This window comes from Sparus aurata, chromosome 3, assembly GCF_900880675.1.
Source record: "Sparus aurata chromosome 3, fSpaAur1.1, whole genome shotgun sequence".
Taxonomy (NCBI): domain Eukaryota; kingdom Metazoa; phylum Chordata; class Actinopteri; order Spariformes; family Sparidae; genus Sparus; species Sparus aurata.
In genome coordinates this window covers 5,439,573-5,461,437 of record NC_044189.1, presented here as the reverse complement: position 1 = coordinate 5,461,437, position 21,865 = coordinate 5,439,573, and the positions used below count along the sequence as shown (strand labels likewise).

Sequence of the window (21,865 nt, the reverse complement as noted above, 5' to 3'; positions counted from 1 at the left end):
GAAGTTAACAGCAGTCATTTTTCACGTTTGAAGAAGCAGATGACAAAGTGTCACCAGTGCTTTATTTCACATGGCTGTTATGTCGTAATAATCTCCAGGGGGAATTTGTAATTTGGTACTAAATATAGGCTGAACAGAGAAAGTAAGTAAGCCGGGAGTGATTGTTTACCACATGACTTTTAGACAAATGCTTGTTTTTGCATGTTCTGACCCACTTTGCACTGACAGGTTTTGCTAACTTTGCATTTCATGGTAATAATCTAATTGGAAAAGTTAAGTTCCAATTGAACTTAAAGGTCGAGTGTGTCAGATTTAGGGGGGGTCGTTGAGTACAAATGGAATATAACATTCATAATGATACTTTAATTGATGCATAATTACCTGAAACTAAGAATTGCTGTGTTTTGTTACCTTAGAATGAGCCTTTAATATCAGTGGTGTCAGTACCTGATCAATCCTGCTCAAACTAAAACTTTAAAGTCAAGGTGACTCACAATGGTTTTAATCCCTGTCAATTTAGTAGTTATTATATATCATATATTAATGTTTTAATTAACACATTCTGGATGTTCTCCTGTTGCTGGCCTCAGGCATATAAAAAACCTCCTTGGACACTTCTGGTTGTTGTTAATACAACAAAAGTAGTAACAATTCATAAAAACTCACGAAAAACAAAACAACAAAGACTCAATGTACATTTTATGTGGCTAACAGTAGCTGTAGCTAACGTAGTTTGTTTGTACCATTTCCAATGTCAACAACAGAAATCAATAGAAATACATTTAAGAACAACAATAAAGAAATCATTTTCTAGTTACTGTTTTCTACTTTAAAAATATCTTTTTTTTTTTATATGAGATCGAGTTTCATTCAACCAACACGATTATTTCCAAATACACAGTTTTCAGGTTTTGTACAGGATAACTGATCCAGTGTTGTGTAAAGTGTGATTATGTGTGAACCAGTCAACAGACAGACGCAGAACTCTGTTTCAAGTGTAGCATTTTATTAATAACTTCAGGTAAAACATACAAAACCAAATCATACAAAATGTATAAATAGCAAACGTCTCTATGACAATACATTATTATTAATATTATTAAATATTACTTAATAGATACCCATAGAAAAAGGTGAGATGCCTGCATCCCAAACTAAACATCGTCACATACATAATATAAAAAGCTCATAAATAGCATCCTAAATAGGTTAAAAAAACAACAAAAGTATAAAAATATGAAATTTGTCATTTAGCTCATCAAGTAAATCAACACTTAGCAGGCACTGTGAATGTAAACAGTCTCAGAGGAAGTAAAGGTCACAGGTGGAGTACCGCTGCACAGTGCATTAGTTCAGCACATCTTAAAGGCTACATGTAAAATGTGGCATACACATATTTTCTTACACACGAGCGAAAGAATTACACTTTGTTTGAAGAGCTGTTAATGTGACGGCCCACGCACAGAAGACAACTTATGTAAAATGCCCGTACAATGTGTGAGGAGCTGAACGCCTCACTGTTATTGCATCAGAACAGTTCAACTCTGCAATCAGGCCCATACGACCCGATAAGATCAGGACCTGCACAACATCATGAGTAACAACTACACCAACAGTCTACAGCCATGTTAGCAGCCTGTTTTCAGGCACAACGGTGCTTGGAGCTAAATGCTAATATCAGCTTGCTAACATCCTAAAAGAAATAAAATAAATAAAACGATAGACATTGACATCTTGCTTACGAGGGTTAAACTCTTTGCTGGGGGAAAAGTTAACAGTGGTTCTGTGCGGTTCCTTCAGCAGCTGCTTCTGAGCTGAAGGCAGAGGTTTAGAGTCTACGGCAGGTTCCCTTGAGAATCCGTAACACTCTTTTGGACCAGTCATGAAAGACCTGTAACCGCTCAGAGATCTCGACAGAGAACTGCAGCGCGTCGAAGGCGTTGGAGACGACCGGGAGCGAAGGAGTCGGTGACTGAGGAACCTCTTCACTGATCTGAGGACAGAGAGGAAGGTGGAGGTTTAGAGGTTTAGGCAGCAGCTTCATGCCATTTCCAAACATTTCATACATTTTCCTTGTAAAAGAGTCGAATCATCCTGGTCGTCTCACCTGATTCAGAGACGCAGTAACCAGGTTGGAAAGCTGCAGCAGGTGAGTGCTGACGCTCTCTGCTGCCTTGGAGGACAAACTGACATTTTGTTGGGCTGTTTTCAACCAGTCGACGTGCAGTCTGAAGGACTGAGTGAACACATACAGCTGGGAGAGTGACTCATTCACCTGTGGAGACATTTCACAGACAGGAAGAGAAAATATTAACTCAACTGCTGCTACTGACATGCACTCATTACAGTAAGAAAGTGTTTGGAAACATGAATTTCTCTGATTCCAGAAACTTTACCTTCAATGAACTGAAGTTTTCAGCATGAGCTTGTATGTGAGGAAGAGAGTCCAGACTGGTCTCAGCAACAACAAAGTCTGAGAGCTCAGTGTCGCTCTGTTGGGAACAAGATGAGAAGTGAAGGTTGAGTATAATAGCCAGAATTACATTTTCAAGATATATTTGGGATTTCAAACACCTTGAGAGAAAAATCTTAAATCACTGTGTGGTAGGTTGTGTCTTTGTTTTATTGTGAAGTTTTGATTTCCACGTGTGAATCTGATACATCCAGATTAGCTTTTTTCCAACATTAGAATTTCCACATGTGGCTACAGTGAAAATAACAAAAATGGAAATTTTCATAGGAAACTTTAAGCCCGTGTTTAACAAATGTATGTAACATTTATTACAATAATTACAAGGGAATTATGTTGGTGTGGCAGTGAAACCTTACCAAGCCATGGAGTTTTTTGGAAAAGTTCTTCAGCCTGTCCACCTGATGGATCATCGATCCGAACATGCCACAGATGGCTGGACTGCTGGTGGGACGAGACGAGGTGTGGACAAACAGCTCCGCCAGTAGCAGCAGGTGGAGAAGACAAAGGGTGGAGTCACAAATTACTGAAATGATAAGAAAAGAGAAAAAACTGTTAGTGTTTGTTTCTGTTTCCTTCAGCTGTGACGTTTCGTGTCATCTACACGTGAAGCTTTTAGCAGGTGCTGAGGTGTGTTGAGCTGCATAATTGGTAACCAATCTACAATCACAGAGCGTGACGCAGCTCAATAACATCTTGCGGCGCTTTGAGCCCGAGTTTACAGCTGCACTCCCAACAGGTGGCTACTCGCCAGCGTTCACTTTGCAGCTGAGTGTGTGGCAACTCACATTTTTCCCCTCTGATTGACCTGATGCGTGTGAATCAGTAAGAAAACCACAAAGTTACATGGAAACTGATTTTTTATTTCCAACCCAAACATGCACAGCTGTACTCTGATTCAATTAATGCTTCGCACAGAAAGTCAGGAAATAATCAGCCATTTATGACACAGTCACAGGAGGAACAAACGAGACAACAAACTGATGAGTGTTCAAGGTTCTTGTGCATGAAAAAGATCTTTGAAAGTTAAAAAGGTCAAAGTCCGGATCAACAGAAGCTCCTCTGTCTCACTGGAAACACTGTCAGAAGTCACCATCACACTACGTCACACGGTGATGTGCACAAGTGGGGGGGGGGGGCAGGGGGAGTCGCCCCCCCTCGTGGCCCAATTGTTGAAAAATGCACGCTAAAGTGCCCTCCTGAGAGCCAAAACGCACGCTAAAGTGCCCTCCTGAGAGCCAAAACGCACGCTAAAGTGCCCTCCTGAGAGCCAAAAAAGCGTGCCAAACTGCCCCCTTGGCTGGTTAAAACATGATAAAGTGCCCTCTTGGGTGACAAAAACAGGTGCTAAAGTGCCCTCTTGGGAGCCAAAATGCGCGCTAAAGTGCCCTTCTTTTCTCCCCTGCCCTTCAAAAAGTCTGCGCACGCCACTGATATCACACATTCAGAATATTGATGCCTTACAGCTTGTTTGCCAGGTCAAGAGTTAATTTAGCCTAGCTGCTCTATTGTTAGTGTTGCTAGGTCAGACGTGTGTTTCATTTCTAGAATCATCTAACAAGGCGACACTTGATTCCCCAGATCCACTTTGTTTTAACCAACCCAACAGCATCCAATTAAGAAAATCATTAAGGTCTGAATGTGATTACAAACGGGCGACCGCAGTTTGAGTCTGTGGAGGTATTTCAAGCCAAACCATGATGTTTTCCCAATTAACAAAGTAGTTTTTGTGCCTAAACCAAAGCAATCATAAGCACAGAGTTATGACGAGAGGGGAATAGAAAACTGAACCTAAACAAATGGAAAGTTGCAACATACAGAAACATCAAGTTTGACCTTATGTTTGATAAGTTGCATCCTGTGATCCAGACATTTACAGTCAATCTAAAAGGTCTGCGGTGTGACGGAAGGTTTAGAGGCCAAACTAGGTCAGACACTGATTTACTGTTAGCATGTTCGGCGGCTCAGTGTGGGTTGAAGAGGAGGAAACAGACAGATTTTCTGCAGACTGATATTTTATTTGGGCTTCGGGGAAGCATTACAAGGTTTAGAGGTCAGTTCACATAATACGTAACACCCATTATTGCTTTAGGTCTCAATGATTAACTTTGGCTGAAAGGATTTAATTATATTACAGATAACTTAACAGCAGATTAATCAACGTCATGTTTCCAACATCCACCCCAGTTTCAGCTCTATGTTTGGTCTCCACCAACACCTGAGGAAATATCTTCTGTGTCTGTCTGCGGTTCAGTGTTTAGCAGGTCGTTAGTTTATTTTTAGCGTTATCACTGACAGAGGTTTTCCTGTCGTTGCTGCTTGAATGAGGCTAATGCCTGTAAAGCTTTCGGGAACTGCGTGTGATTCTGTAGGCGTTTAACACCTTTCACATCACACAGTCATCTATTGAGAGAAACAATTTGATAAGCTTTGCAGCTTTGATCAAAGAGTTTAAGTTTTCTAGTCTTAATTAATACATTACAGAGGACCAAAGGCCCAAGACAGGGCGCTGAGATCCTGTACTTGAATCGCCTTGTTGTTGGAATGTGCTACATAAATAAATGCCTTGAATGAATGGGCCTCTATGTTTAAATAGCAAAGTGTCGCACAGCTGTCATCTCCTTATCTTTGTATCCACAGCCCTCTCATTACATCCGCAGATGAATCCTCTGACCTTTGTTTTGTCTTTGTCTCTAAAGCTTTCTTAGTCTGTGACGAACTCCTCTCAAAGAACAACACTTGGATCAAGATACGTTAGCGTCTGTAAATGTATTCCTCGCTTCACGCAACTTCAAAAATCCCGGAGAGACAAAGACATGAACTGTCCGTTAGTGTGAGGTCAGGGTTAAGGAATGAGAGGTATGCTGTGGGTTTTTTGCTTTTCTCCCAGCCTGCTCTGGGCCTCCTGTTGGAAAAGGAGAGGGGAGCCGGCGGAGCGGTGTGACTCAGATTAATCTGTGCGGTGACATCACCAGGCAGACGCCTCGGGCTGCAGTCTTCTAGAGAGAGAAAACAATCACTTTGCTCTGAGCGTCTGACGCCGAGCACTTTAAACACTTTTACTACCGTTCACACACTTAACAGCAGGAACTACTTTCTGTTTTTCCTCTTGAGGTCAAAGGTCTCAGCGAGGAAACTCCAGTCCACTGACACTGACTCTGGCTTGTTCTCATGTAGTTTTATCTAGTCAGACTTTGCATGAGCTAAAACTATAAATCACATTCACTGACAGTAGAACAGCCCCGTCCCATCCCAGCCCAACACCAACAGTCCCCTGGCCCCCCGACCTCCTGGGCTGGACTGCTAGTTGCATTGCTAACTGAGCTAACTACCCGTCAGCAGCTACAGTTAGCAGCAGTTAGCGGTTACTCTGCTGACATGCTGCTCCCTGTCTGTTTGGAGTAAGAATCCGACAACATGGCCTTACACGTTCTTACCTTTAAAAACTAATCTTCAGGATTATGACTTTAACATGTTTACACAACCTTCATATTGGCGCCTTAAAGTTTAATGTCCGTTTTACTCAAGGGGCCTCACGCTCTAGACTTTCTCCCCTTTTTTAAACAATCAATTGCTCTGCTCTGTTTGTGTTTTTGTCTCCATCATATGTTTACTTGTGTTTTCCTGTTCTGGGTCGAATGTCAGCTGCAGCCTGTCTCGGCGTCAACACAGGCGTGGAAACAGCTGCAAAGTCTTGCCTTTATACTCATCAACACTCGCATCTGGATCTTATTCCGGGACCTTGACTGCGGCCCCGTCTTATCATTTTCACAGGGAAAAATAAGATATTGCATCATATACAGTATCACACGTTTCACTGGGAGTCACACATTGACTCCAAGCCAATAACAGAAACAGTCTAGTCAGTTTGACAGCATTTCCACGTCTGGCAGGTGTGGTGAGCTCAGGTGACGGGAGGTGAGGTAACATCTGGAAGTGAGACCTTTCACTACTACTGAATTCCTTCCGATAGCATGAAAAAACTCTGGTTTAACTGCACGTATAATATGTTTATACACTGAACATGTATAATCCCATTACACCCCTGGATGAAGACAAACAGATGTTCGCTTACAGCTCGTTGCCCACAACTGGACACTGAAGAGGACGTGCAGCTTTCTGCCAACAAACCCTGTCAAATATCTCCACAGTCAGGCTTCCTGTGAGTTTTCAGTCAGCTACGGATATAAACAAGAAGTTGGACAAACTTCACAAGGCTTGAGGAAAATTACTGAAAAGGACATCAGCAAAAAGCCTCTGTCATACTAGAAAAATATCCCCCGGCAGTGTTGTGTACAGTCATGTTATTGGCAGAGTGAACAGCTGTGACAGCGTTACAGCTCAGAGCAGAAGTGCTTAAGCAGCAGAGTCAGACGCTCTTTGATGTATTTAGCAGGTCATTTCGTCAGCACACGCTCACTCACGCACCCAACATCAACACATCCACGCAGCGTCTCACGCACTTCCACTTCTGTCCAGATCGTCAGAAATGCTGGAGTTTCCTGCGTTCTCTCTGACACAGTGAACGCCTCGTGTCCTCAGATGGACTGTTAGCCCACTTTCAAGAACTGCCGATGAACTTCTGAACAGATGTGATCGACGCATGGCAGGAAGAGCCCTGCACATATCAACTTCCTCCAAAACCAACCAGCTAAGAAACTGTTAAGTGTCAAAGAACCACAAGTGAAAAGTTTCACTTTTCAACATGTTCAGTGAGGATCATTGTAGTGAGGAGGCAGTTTTGATGTGCTTTTGTATCTCCGAATTTTGATTTATAGGAATAATGGTGAGACAGTTGATATAAACTTAAAGCAGCATTATGTAACATTCTCACCTTAAAGTAACGGTTTTAAAATCATTTTGATGGTACAGTGACTCTCAACGAATGGTGAGTAGAATGGTGTTCCTGCACTGTGTGACTTGTGTTGAGCCTGTTTGATCTCAACACATCCTCACACCTGAACAACTGAAGAGATCGATTACAAATTACTCCTGAAATTATAAATAAGACAGCTGTCAAAACAACACGACTGCAGCAGGTTGGTTAAAACAACTAAGTTACGTATTTAACTTCAGCTTCGACTTGCCTACTTTATGTTCATGATGCTACTAAACCACATAAGTGAGTTAAAATAACTCAACACAGACTTTCTGGCGTCACACTGCAGGTGAACATCGCTCTCCTGGGTGAAAGTACTGTGCTTGTTTTTTTTATTCCTCCCTATGTGGACTCCCTCGTGTAATAATTAGAGCTCGCCGCCTACAAGAAATGTAAATATGTGTCGTAATAAGCTGCTTTCACAGTCAATCTATTGTTTTTCTGATGAGAAGAGGAGCACACTTACAACGATAGGTCACACGCCACCGACTGAGGGTCGCGATTTGGTTTGGACCTCATGGCAGAGATGAAGACATGGAAGCTAAGAAGTACATCAGTGATAAAGCTGCTGTGTGGACGTGTAAACAGACAACAAGTTGGCCTTTCAAAGTGAAAGCACCGGATGTCTGTGTTTGTGCTGCTCCTACGACAGTTTCTGTTCTTTTGGCTCATGAACAGGATTTTTTTCCTTTTCTGCACTTGGCAACAACAATACACAAAACATCTGTGAATCCTCACAACAGATGACCGGGCTCATGTTTCGGCTGGTTGGCCGATACAGTGATTACATGCAATTTCATATAACTCCAGTTTTGAATTACATTACAGTCACATAAAAACACGGTTGGCTGCAACACACGCGCCGTCATGAAAACTCCTCGTTGACGCGCTCAATCAATCAGAATATCGAATATGCAAAGTCTCTTTAACGAGCCCTGTGTGTGTATAAACTGCTGTCCTGTTTCCTCATCAACACATTCAGTGTGATTATTCTCTTTAGCTGCAGTTCCACGTGTGGCCACTAGGCTAAGATGACATCACTCCCCCTCCTGAGACGCCACTGATCCGTCTCCATACAGTGAGTGTGCAGATTACATTACAGGAAAGTGCTCTGATGACGTGCGATGATGTCATCACCGTCTGCCTGCCTGACTCGTGTGCACACACACACACACACACACACACACACACACGCTCAAACACACGTCTGACTTCTGTTGCTGCTACTAGTCACCAGGTTTTCTTCACTTTGTAATTAGTTAGTAATCGATTAGTAAGCTCGACTTCACCGACCACAACCGCTAACAGCTTCACTTTCCTGTCTTTGTTTTGGCTGTCAGGTCATGACTCTATCTGACCCCCCACAAAGACGAGTGACGGCTATCGTTCAGATTCACTCAACAAAATAAAACTTTCCATGTAAAGAGCATCAGCATTTCACGCCTCAACAATTAACTGTCTTTATCGAGAACGTTACAATTTGATGCAACTCTTTCCAAGACTGCTTGTTGATCCGGTGTCATAACTCTTATTGCTTTGTTCTGTTTTTAAAGAGAAAATCTATGTGAAATGAAACAAATTAGGAACCGAACTGATATTAGCTTCATCTGGTTTAGCCGGCTGCAGCAGTGTTTAACAGACTACAGTCCCCAATGGAAGCATAATTTCATGATGTTAGGTTTTATTAACGCGGCAAAACATGACGTCTCGTTAACGTGTTTTCGTTTTAATACAGAATAACAGAGCACATGTAAGTTTAACGCAAACGTTGACGGAGGCATATCTGGGTAAGAAAATGGGGCAGGATTTTTGAGATTGTCAACTGAGATGTTAAATAAATTAGCTGAAACACCAATAACATTAATACTGCTTCCTTTAATAATTTAAGCCTGGGTCCATTTAGTTCCATCTTTCAGTACTCATCCCTAACAAAGCCGTGACACTGCTTCAGGTTTCCACCATTATTCACCTTCAATCTGAGATTATTTCGATAAAGGTGAAATAACACGACGTACATCTGTAAAAATTCACTCAAAGCTGTTTTGACTACAAAAAGTCTGATGCAGCAGGACACAATCATATTGCTGACGAGTTCAAACTACTTAGGGAAACCCCTAACACACACACACACTCTCACACTCACACTCACACACACACACACAGAAGCAGCCAATCACAGCTCAAACAGCGCGTAGTTCATGAAATTCAAAAGAAACTCAGTCACATTTTAACACTTTAAATTGCAGCCAATGACAAACAGATACTCACTCACTAATTCATTCATTCATTCATTCATTGTCTCTCACAGACTCTCTGTCTCAAACTCACTCAGGCATCAAGTAAAAGCAAAGACCACGTGCAGCACATCCCTCCTCCTCCTCCACACACACACACACTCACACACACACACACACACATGCTGTAAAAGTATCATAAACAAACTTACATTTCATCTTTCTGCTGCCGCTGAAGTAAACAAACCTCTCTCTGAGTCCAGTGTGTGTACTGTACTTGTGTGTGTTTGTGTGTGTGTGGACAAAATGTAAAAGTTCCCTTTTATAGCACTGAGTATGACACATCACCTGAGTCATCATCGTCGCCATTCAAGCTTCTACGCCCACGCCGGACAGCCCCCCCCCCTCCCCTCCTCTAACCCCCCTCATCTGAAACAAACTCAGAGTGTCTTGTTTGTGTGTGGAGGTGATTGTGAGTGAAGTAAATCATCAATAAAATCTAACTGAAGTATCAGAAAATACATAATTGAGCAATCCTGCAGTCTCTTCCTTCTCTGCTGCCTCATGTCGTCACCTCACCGTCTTCTTTTGTTTGACCTCACTGTGAGTTTACTTTAATGATTTTGTCCCGTACGTATGAGCCTAAATGACGGACAGTGAATAAAATAAAGACCCAAGAAAGGTGAGACGTGGCAAGAAAACGATCTTTATCACGCGATCAATCGAGTTCGGGACACTGGAACACATCTTATCTTGTTCCTACGTTTCTTCCAATGCAGATATTCATTGGAAAAAATCATGTAACAGGAAGAAATGAAAGGGAGAGAGTGTGAAAGTGAGCTGACAACATCCCAGCAGCGCAGTTCATTAATAATAAATGCAGGAAAGATGATAAACTAAAGTAAACAAAGACGTCCTTCCTCCTGTCACAGGGAGGCGAACTGCTCACAACCACAATGAACCACAGCTGCTTCACCCATTACAAGTCTGTGGTCATACTGGGCACTTCCCAGTGTGGCTTCCTGCCAGGATGAATAAAGTGTTTCTTTTTTTTTTCCACTTTTACTACGTGTGCGTCTGCTTTTGTGGAATTTCTCGAGTTTGGCAGTTATGAGAACTTCCTGAAACGTCATTAAAAAAAGCCATCATCCACTTTCTTTCTGGAAATTGAGGTTACAGTTGTGAAATTCTGCAGAGTTGAGATATTACTCTACAGAGGCATCCTCAGAGTCACGTCAGCTTCCTCTCAGTGAAAGTCATTGCAGTAGCGAGATGAGTGTGACTTTCTGACTCAGTCAGGTGTCTCCTAAGGTGAGAGTGTGGACGTGACCAGGTTAATGTTGTTACACTTGTTTCTAAAAATGACTCAAATGACAGTGTCTCAAGTCTGCAGTTCTCCTCGAGGGTTACAGAACTTTACCGTCAGTTTTAACTTGCCTGTCTTCACCAGAAAAATGACAACAATGGTCCACTAAGAGGATTAAACACGACCAAAGTATGTTGGCGGTGGCCTTTAGTTGCCATAGTAACTGTGACAGAGGCAAAGGGAAAAGTCAGGTGACGTCGTATAAACAGTGTCCACATTGGGAGAAGGTCAGGGTCGAATAAAACCGCAGGAGCCCACTGAAAACCCAACTTTAAACTTACGTATGCAAGTTAAAGGACCAGTGCGTAGGATTAAGTGGCATCTAGCAGTTTAGCTGCAGGTTGCAATCAACTAAATATGCCAAAGAACGGGTGTTGTGTTTGACCATTATGGGCCACTGTAGAAACATGACTCTGTGAAAGAGGACCTTCTACCTGTGTAGATATAAAAGATTCATCCTCAGGTATGAAAAATACAGTTTTTAGTTTCAGGTGATTATACACTGATGAAAACATCATCATAAATGTTATTTTCCTCTCCTGCCCTGAAATCCTGCACATGGGACCTTCAACTTCCATAGCGTGCGAAACTCACGACATAGACAAATGTTATTCTAACTCAAACCATCATATTATCTTAAATGTAACCATGACGTGATGTGACACTACCCTTTGAATGGTCATACATGTTGTGCGGGAAGTCTATTTTGTCGCTCAGGTGTGAGGAGGTGCTGGCTTCAGGTCAGTGTTTCACAGATTTCTCCAGTTTCTGACACGAATTTGTCATTCATCCAAACGTGGGGTGAAAGTTCATATTCAGGCTGTAACAATCTGTTGAAAGAAAGTGCTCTAAAACTACTACTACTACTACTACTACTACTATCATGTTAAAACGGGTTTCAAGATGATTTTGTAATGATGCAATGCTGCATGACATTTCCTCCAGTTTCTTTGTCTCTCGCTTGATCTTTATTTCCCAGAAATGGTTTACAAGTGACCTACAGACGGCACCAGTGACGCAGTGAAAGCAACAGAGCATCAAGTGTTGACGCCACAAGAACAACCTCCTCGATCAGTAAGTTAACATGTTTATTATTATTATTATTATAAGTGGCCATTGACATCTGCACGATCAGCTGTTTGACCACTCGGAGTAACAGAAACAAGCTGTAAACACACAGATGTTTCATACCATTATACAGTTTTAACAGTGTCAGCTGATAAACGTCAACTCTTCCATTAAGCCCTGTTGGGTCAGAGATTCTGCGTAACGCTGCGGTGAATGTTGACCTCCGCTCTGCCGTTGTATTTTCAAACTGGACACAGCAGCGCCGCCATAAAACCTCTCCAGAGTGTCATTTCATTCAGCATGCCAGAGCTGCAGAACCGAAAGTGGTGTAACGGTACACATCATGATGTTGTGATCTGACATCACACGATCGCCATCAGTAAATAGCAGACTCTATCAGGCGCTTACTGGCGGAGAATGCTGCTGTTTTCCATCATTTTCAGTAACTACAACAACGCAATAGTGAAAGGCGATAAAGACAAAATCACGTCACATTATCACCGTCAGTCACCTGCGGGAGCTGCCTGGCTCTCAGTGCCGGGGACAGACGCTGTTTGTCAGGTGGAAACGTGACAAAGAGTTGGTTGGACAGACGTGATGACACCACATTATTGTTGTTCTGTCTGGTAACTTTGCTTTGTGGGTTAAAATGGGGGACTTATCTCTTTTATTTGATGAGTGAAGGATGTGTTTAGTTGTCAGACTGAACACAATCTGTCCCGCGCTGCTGGCTTTCCCTTACGTACAAATGTCGTCTCACCTCTGTCGCTTCCTCCGCTGGCGTATCCAAAGCGCCCCCCGATTCCACCTGTGTTAGTTTCAAACAAACAGCAAGGCGGAATATCACTGCAGGACTCCCGGCTTGAAAAGGCAGCGCGAATGGGGCTTTAGTCTCCACCAACTCATTAAGAAAATATCTGGTTCACCAGCTAGTCACAGCTTGTTAGCTGCTCAGCCTACACATCTTCCCACTGGTCCAGAGAGCTAGAGAGCTTCAGGGCGGTCGTTATCAGTGTAATCAGGCAGGGAGAGTTCAGGTGTTTCTGTGGAAGGAGGCCTGAAGGGAAGTAGTGGGAGAATTTGCAGTTGGATGGACTCAAGTGAAAGAGCGCCAGTCAAAACTGACATTTCAAACCTCGTCTTTTATTTTAATATCCTGTGTTTCCACTCTTAATGTGGCAAATGCCCATAAAAACATGTTGGATGGTTGGAAAAACCACAAATACTTGGTTGGGGAAAGATTGTGTTTTTTCTGTGAAATATTTAAAAGTCTGAGTCAGTGCTGTGTTTATTAATTATTAACCAAAAACACAATATTTCCTCTCCCATTTCCCCTAACCATAAATATGTTAAGCATGCTTTAGTTGCCAGGCAAAATAATAAAAAGCTCTGGCAGTTAATTAATTTGCAGACAAGTTCCTTGTGCAGCGGCAGTCAACAGTTCAATGATGCAATGAGGTGTAATCATGTTTTACCTCTGGCAGCGTCACTCCAACTATTACTTTCACTCCCATGATGTGTTTGTGAGTGGAAACTTCTTGATCACAGTGTAGAAAATGAGCAGGTTAACTGCTGTTCGATAAGTCAGGACTTACTCAGCTAAAAAAACTATCTGGAGCATCGTTATGTTACTCACTTCATTTAACGGCGGTTTGGCGCATGTTAAGGCTGCACTGTCAGTGGGTTTAAGCTGAATCTGAGGAATGACGTTGTGGTTTCCAAGAAGCTAGAGCTAGTTTCCTGCTTCTTATGAAATGTTTGTGATACTTAATCTCCACCCACCAGGATGGAGAAAAACTTAACACATGAGATCTGCATCCTGAAACTTCTTTTATTAAGAAAAAACAAAAAAACCCAGCATGCTCCTCCTGTCGTTTTGTTCCAGTTGGGATCACAGATGGCCTGAAATGCTGAACTGCTGAACTTTGTGCCAGTGAAAGTGATGCACGGAAACAGAGGGAGGCACGTCATAACGGTCGCTGACTCGTCCGGCCTCCTTTTGTCATCAAATATACCCATATGGGGTAATAGGGAGAGTGTTAGGAGGGGTTGAAGGGGGCTTGTCCTCAATAGTGGTTTTTACAGACTCAGTAATCATTTCCCCAGCCACCCACGTCCCGGATATCTTCTGCTTTTGATCCGTTCCTCGCTCTCTTTTTCTGACCTCTGTTGAATGGAGGAATGTGAGGAATGCAGCAGTGAATGGGTGAGTGGGGGAGGCAGCACGCAAAAGACTGACGGATGCAGGGTTTTTTTTTTTTTTTTGGCTCACTGAATCCGATATGAGCTTACAGAAAGTGTGAAAAGTTTCAAGAAAGCATGCTGGGGAAAAAAAAAACTAGAGTCTAAACATGAAAATGATGCAAGCCAGCACCTGCACGAAAGCTGCTCAGCGCAGGCATGAAAAGACGTATTTTTACCCTGGACGCTCTGACACAGGCCGAGTATTTTTAGAGATCAAACGCTCTGCAGACTAAACTGAACAGATGAAACCCTCGCATTAGGCAGGAATTCAGCGTGACAGCCGGACAACGGCTAGATCTCCCCGTTGACAATAAGTGAGGCGTGAAATCAAAGCGCAGACTGAAGTAACCGGCGCGTTGGTGCTTCCTGTGGAATTTCTCAAGAATGTGGGAGTGTGGTGTTCAGTCGGAGACCCTCAACATGACTGATCTCATCCTGGGTTCTCTTCCAGGGGGTTTATATCATCATATGAACAGTAATGTTATGCAGCTGTTACTTTTTTCCAACCAAGACAGACATATGATTTCACCCTTGTCTGTGTCTAACATTAGCATGTTAACTTGAAACGTTACAGATGTCTTTCCCCTTGTTTTGGAAGAGTTTTTTTTATGCTCTTGGAAACACATCTGGGGGTGAAAACATTGCTGAGCGACTTGTAGCAGCCGGACAGTTCTTGACAAACAGGAGCTCATCCAGGATTTGTTGCAAACTGGCTCAGGCGAGGTGACAAGGAGTGAACACACACGAGAAAGTGCATGTAAAACAAGAGTCATATTTTCTAAAAGCAAGGATGAAATAGATCAGAAGAAAAACAAAAGACAGAGAAAATGAGGTGGATGCCGCCTGTAGGAGAGGAGAATAAAGGACTGACAGACACCAGCTTTTATCCTCTGGCAGAACAGGTGAGTTGAATCTAGCTGATGATGTCACTCCACCCACCAGGCTCCAGGAGGGAGAGGCTGGCTCAGGGGTTAATTAAATACAGCAAATTAGAAACCAACAATTCACTGAAAACTCATCATGTTTAACTTGAAACAACTTTTCCTCCTCAGCCAAGCGTTAAAACTTGCAGCATTTTAACATTTTTCCGATTGTTAAATGTCTCATTTCAAATGTGCATGAACTACGGAGGAGGATCAGGGCCACATGCGAAATTCTTTTTCACATGTGAATTTTTTATTTTTATTTCTGACTTTAAAGTCAGAATTCTGAGAATAAAGTCAGAATTCTGAGATTAAAGTCAGAATTCTGAGATTAAAGTCGGAATTCTGAGAATAAAGTCAGAATTCTGAGATTAAAGTTAGAATTCTGAGATTAAAGTCAGAATTCTTAGATCAAAGTCAGAATTCTGAGATCAAAGTTAGAATTCTGACTTTGAAAATCAGAATTCTGAGAATAAAGTCAGAATTCTAAGATTAAAGTCAGAATTCTAAGATTAAAGTCAGAATTCTGAGATTAAAGTCAAAATTCTGAGATCAAAGTTAGAATTCTGACTTTGAAAATCAGAATTCTGAGAATAAAGTCAGAACTCTAAGATTAAAGTCATAATTCTGAGATTAAAGTCATAATTCTGAGATCAAAGTCATAATTCTGAGATTAAAGACAGAATTCTGAGATTAAAGTCAGTTAGAATTCTCTCTTTAAAAATCAGAAATTCAGTCAGAATTCTGAGATTAAAGTCAGAATGTGACATCACCATTTCCCTCCTGCTTCCTTTCAATTCATCTTTTTCAAATGTAAAGTAGTATGTGCACAGTTAACTAGATATCTCATGTTGAAACCTTGCATCATCTGATTTTAAAACTGGTGGGAACATAAGAATATGTATCATTGATGGAAATATAATAAGGTTTGCAGATTACCAGAAAATTGATAAAAGAAGGAAAATGAAACTGAGCATGTTGTCAGCTTCTCAGGACGTGACCCGTGACAGGACTGAATTTCACTGCTCTCCACCACTAATTTCACTTCTGTGCTGTCGAAAGAGCGGCTCCAGTCAGAGAGATAAAAAGAGGAAGTGAAAGGAATGCAAACTGTGATTGTGTTGTACCATACGAATGATTTACAGCGGTGATGCAATGAGTGAAATATTTGTACACTCCAGCAGAGGTTTTCAAAGTGGGGGGCCGACCGCCACAGGGGAGCTCAGTGGGAGGAAGAAACATCACAAGGAGTTGACAGTAGAGACTCAGGAGAGACTTCAGGAACAAAGAGCCCAAAGTTCAAGACAAGAAACTTTCAGCGCCAGGTGCATCTTCATCAGAGTCAAACAATACAGAGACTCCATCCTCCTAAATAACCTCCTCTGATTAGGACCTAGACAGGGCGAACAATTCAAAACAATAAATAATAAACATGCAAACAGTCAATGTCACAGAATATTGCAGAAAAAGCACTTCAGGTTCCCTCGTCACTCCAAGTCATCCTGAAACAAGGTCTGTGGTAACCCAAGCTGAAGACATTTGGTTCCATGACATAAAACATGTCAGTAAATACACGTCTTTGAATTAAAATGTGCTTACATGTCCTAAAAACGGCGGTTCCTAACAAGTGTCTGAATGAGACGGCAGAGGTTGTCGGTGACATTAAACGTCATCATGTTGAACACGGACACTCACCTGCTCACTAGTCCATCTTTACAGGCCGACTTAAGTTGCACTTTTGTAAATATCACAAAGGGGTTTTCTGCAATAAACCAAAATCCAACAAATAAATCCCAAATGTTTTTTTTATCGAGGAAACCAGGACAATGCTAACTTCCAGGTCAACCTACAAAAACACACCATCACCTCCTGAGGTGAAAGTTTCACTTGTGATCTTTGTCAGAGCTTTCAAATGCTCCTCCTGGTCATCTCCCAACAAATGTGTCTGCTGACCTTGAGTAGACTCTCTAGATGTCAGGAATCAAAGTCCAGGCTCAAAATACCAAGTTGTCAAGAAATGATTAAGCATATGAAACATAAATAAATACAAAAATAAATACATTTTAATTATTGTAATTTGAAAAAAAGAGTATAAACATTGTGGCTTTAATTGAAATGTACATATATACATGCATATTCAGCCTCTCATCTCCCCTGTATATGATCCTTTCTTATTTGGAAAGCTGTTATCATGCACAGAGCACATTTATGTTTATATTTGCCTTTTTTTCTCCTGCAGGGAAGCGACTGACTCTGTAAAAGGAAAAATTAAGCATCACATTTCTCAAGATTAGTCATCCCGACTTCCTGCTGCGGTGAAACAGCGACGACGAGGATGCCCGCGAGACGAGACTGTGACTAGACTGTGACGTGCCAAAAGATGTCAAAACTCCTTATCAGATCTTCTGTATTAGTGCTCAGCGTCTGCTGTCTGGCTGTCTGTCAAATTCTCAGCTCCAAGTGAAAAGTTTCCTCCTCCTCTCAGCCTCCTGGAAGGACTTGGCAGGAGAGGAAAAACAAACGGAGGAGGAATGTTAACCAGAACTACAAAAGAAGGATTTTCACCAGATGTAGATTAATCATTAACACCAGCATGCAGGTTTTAAAAGACCTGAGAGTGGGAGATAATTGAACAACAAAATCTCAACATAATATTAAGAAAAACACAGGTTTCCATGAATATAAGATCTGTTAGATCACAGGTGGACAGCTCCGAGTCAGTCGGACACATCACTGGCTCCCACGGACACAATGTTCCGAATTAGCTTCAGGTATAATATCAGTCAAATTTAAAAGTTAAAGGCCAGCTAATAAAGAATTTGTCATAGACAGTGTTGACGTGCCGAAAGATGTCAACTGCAACTGAAACAAGGAAATAAGGAAAGCAATAACTTTATTTTTATAGGATTTGTACTCTTCTTCTTCTTCTTCTTCTTCTTCTTCTTCTTCTCCATCTTCTTCTTCGTCTTCTCCTGCTGCTTCTTCTTCTTTTCCATCTTCTTCTCCTTCTCCATCGTCTTCTTCTTCTTCTCCATCTTCTTCTTCGTCTTCTTCTTCATCGTCTCCGCCTTCTTCTTCTTCTTTTATGTGGCCCCTTCTTTTATGTGGACTCTTGTGTACAGTGCAGCCCAGACCGCCTCTGAATGTGGTCTGAGTGATCATATCTTAAATCCTCGATGTGAATTGTGGATGTTCTCCTCTGCGCTTCGAGGCTTTCCGCTTGTGATTGGATCACACAGGGCACATGTTTATACCGGGTCTCATCAGGGCTAATATAATGACTCCACAACAATCCATTAGACATATTTAAAGGACCAGCACAGCCCCACATAATGAAGGGAATCAACTTAATGCTGCTGCCTGAAAAACAGAGTTTAACATGACAGAACAGACGGACGCTTATTAAGAGTCAGTAGATTAACAGTTATACGTTGTTCTTTTCCACCTTGTGATGTCAGACATCTTCAATCCGTGATTCATCGTTCCCCAAGTTATTTTTTAGTCAAGGACTTTATGATTATTGATGTATTCACTTCCCATCACTGTTTGCTTAACCTACCTAATAGTCTATGTCTGTTATTTTCCAGAATACCTATCTTTGTCCAGAGAATGTGAATAATTCCTCTGTGAGTTTAAAAACAACCTCCGTCTTTAATGGGTTTGTCTGATGGAAACTTCCAAGCATGTCTGCTGAACACTTTTTTTTCTCGTTGCATTTTGGTTTAATATATGCTCCTTCTGCACGTCACCTGTTCCTGTATGCATCGCACAGACAATTTATAATAAAATTCTTTAGTTGCCTAATGCTAATACTTTTGTACCTTACTTGTTATCTACACTAGTACTAATATTTCTTCCACTGCTATCACAAACACAGTACAACTACTACAGCCTGCAATACAGTGACAGTGGCACATTGTGTTAAGCACGTAACCCACTGGACTTCCGTCAACACCAAGTTAAGACAAGTTCTCCTCTTCAAACACTGACTGTTTAAGCAAACGCTTCCGGCCGGGTGAAAAAAAAACCCCCCTCCAGTCACTCAGACGTAGAAGTCGTGTTGAAACAGGTCAACTACAGTCTGCTGAGTCGAACACATTCACAGACTTAATGGGTGATAAATCAGTGTCAGTGCATTCTTCATAATGAAGGAGAAGGGAGGAGGAAGAGTAACAAAAGCATTGTTAATATCTGCTTGTTATTCAGATGTTCAGGCAGAAAACAACCAATTATCTTCTGTTTCAAAATAAATAACATTCAAGAATGACTTTCACTTCACTTACTTTCACTTTATTTGTTCAGTAATGTTTAAGTGATCCAACACTGCCTAATTAATACATATTAAGGTCGCATGGATGTTACTTAAGATTTACTTGTGAAGTTTTATTCAACTTAAATTCGGTCTTGTTTGCCAACTTCCCTCGCCATAAGCGGTGGCGAACGCACCTTTAACTTGAGTAAACTGTTTCTCTTAGTTTGAACATTGTTGGACACATTTGGGATGATGAAAGTACACAACTCAACAACACGTTTTCACAAAGGTCTGGTTGTTTTTAGACATTTTGATGCGGAACTCACATATTTGACCTTTAAATCACCTTTTTCTCTAAAATATGTATAATCCCAAGACTGATTTTTTTCTTCTCAAATTGTTTGATTTGAACAATTTGAGATGGATGAAGTTTGAAAAATCAATTAATGTCCCAGATTCAAAATCTTACTTGAAGTAGACGAGTATTATCAGCAAATGCACTCAAATAATGGCTCATATGATTATTATAGCAGCTTGAGGTGGAGAGAAATGATTGTAAATATGACACAACAATGTTAGAGCAGTTTTTATAGATAGTTAATATGCAGCTATATTAGTCCTGTGTTTTCCCCTCCAAAGGGTGCAAGATAAACATGAAGGGTCATGAGACGATTAATGGGAAAGTTCTGCTGCACAGATTTGTTGTTATTCTTGGTCTTTTATCTAATTTTTTTTTTCTAAGTAAAATCTTATGAGCATCTTAACATTTGTCTTTCTTTGTCAGTACTCTTGACCCATGCAGGCACTAGTGTAGAAACTGGAGTTGGTCCCAATGGCCGCCCTCTGCTTCTAATATTTATGGGTCAATACAGAAAATAAATTAAATAAAAGTAAAAAGCAGCAAATATACAACTGCACATGAGCTACAACTAAAAAAAAATGCTTCAGCACATATCTGGAATAAACATATTTAGAGTTAAGAAGTAATTACAATCAAATTTGAAAAACTTTCTCATTGTCCTGATTATCCTTTTCTGAGATTTCTGCTTCTGCATTCAGTGTTCTAACTGTATCCCTGTTGCTCTGGATGATACGCCACATACAGTCCACTGTCTCTGCAGGAAATCGTAGACACAGAAACTAAACTCTCTACAGGACTAGAAAAAACTAAAGATGAGTGATAAATACATATTTATATGTTTTTAATTCTGAGAGCCAATTCCATAAAATCAAATGACATCAAGCTGCAAATTGTTTTTCTCTGCACACTGAGAACGATAAGACAAGGTTTCAAAACCTCGTGTGAAACAACTTCTATTTGTGCCACTAGAGGGCGACATAAACAGGAGACTCAGACAGACGTGCACGTTCACACTCAGACACACACGCTTATGAAAAAACACACATTTGCAGACATATGTTTGAGCCACCAGAGTGCAGCATTGGAATACATAATGGAAGTCAACACCTCAGTGAAGTGTCTGTGTGGAAGTCTAACTATAACCACATGTCTGTACGTAACAGCTTGTAACAACTGATAACACACATTCCTCACTTCCCTCTGTCAAAACTCTTCACACAGTCAGCACAACACAACTAAACTGACAATGTGCAGTCAGTTTACTTATTTTTGTACTAACTGTCAAATTTAAATTTTAAACACAATTATGCGCTGTATTCTGCTACATGCACATCTAAAAATAACTCCTGGATGAGACACTGATGTTGTCACTGCCACCATGAAAGTCTTGTGCAAGGTGAGAAGGAACCCAGCAGATTTTGTAATTATACACGACACTGTGGTTTACAGCTCGTATATTTATGAATATATATATATATATATATATATATATATATATATATATATATATATATACATATATATGTAGCAGTTTTGGACTGGCGATAAATTGTTGTGCCAGACTGTATCTTGAGAAAAGGAACTGAAAATGTGAAGTGTAAATACTGAGGACTATCATTGTCACATTGCACACTACAGTCCGAGGCACTCTACAGGATTATATTTTTGTTATGCACAAATAATTATATCTCACACATACAAAGAGTCTTTCACAAGATGGAATAAGGAGAATAACACTGAAGTGTCTGAAGAGCACCAGCAGAAACACCCAGCAGCGCAGCCAGTCCATCTTCTGAAACTTAATTTTGAAATGAAAGATTCTTCATTTGGGTAAAATGGTTTTATTGCTATTCATTTGATTACTGTGACTATTCAGCAAAAACTACTTAAATCAATCCATAGTGTAAATAATCATCATTCATCACAAAAATGTACCTGGAGTACAGCTAAGATATTAAAAGATCCTATAAATGTAATAGAGTGCTCTCTTTCTTACAGACATTTGTATCGCATGACTGAATAACTTAAGTTTAGGTAATAAAGTTGTTAACTCGCATTGCAACATTTC

At 41.0% G+C, this 21,865-nt stretch overlaps 1 protein-coding gene and 1 long non-coding RNA gene across 3 annotated transcripts; one reads left to right on the top strand and one right to left on the bottom strand.

Annotated features, from left to right (window-relative positions):
- Positions 1-985: 985 nt before the first annotated feature.
- Positions 986-9,874, bottom strand: il11b (interleukin 11b). The gene is made up of 5 exons (XM_030412461.1): positions 9,796-9,874; positions 2,830-2,996; positions 2,397-2,492; positions 2,108-2,275; positions 986-1,993 (listed from the first exon to the last, which is right to left on the bottom strand). Exons 1-5 carry the CDS (start codon positions 9,800-9,802, stop codon positions 1,829-1,831), a joined length of 603 nt encoding a protein of 200 aa, XP_030268321.1. The 5' UTR covers positions 9,803-9,874; the 3' UTR covers positions 986-1,828.
- Positions 7,193-20,200, top strand: LOC115579022 (uncharacterized). 2 transcript variants are annotated; one of them, XR_003983579.1, is made up of 4 exons: positions 7,193-7,358; positions 8,350-8,427; positions 11,929-12,023; positions 17,424-20,200. It is a non-coding gene; the product is annotated as an uncharacterized LOC115579022 (long non-coding RNA). The 2 variants fall into 2 exon arrangements; XR_003983580.1 differs by lacking the exons at positions 7,193-7,358; positions 8,350-8,427; positions 11,929-12,023 and adding an exon at positions 14,098-15,163.
- The last annotated feature ends 1,665 nt before the right edge of the window (positions 20,201-21,865 follow it).

Excerpts from the sequence above, each read along its gene's own strand:
- il11b (XM_030412461.1), bottom strand. Across the intron at positions 2,493-2,829 it reads CCAAAAAACTCCATGGCTTG|AGCGACACTGAGCTCTCAGA; the intron begins GTAAGGTTTCAC and ends TGTTCCCAACAG. Across the intron at positions 2,276-2,396 it reads AAAACTTCAGTTCATTGAAG|GTGAATGAGTCACTCTCCCA; the intron begins GTAAAGTTTCTG and ends ATGTCTCCACAG.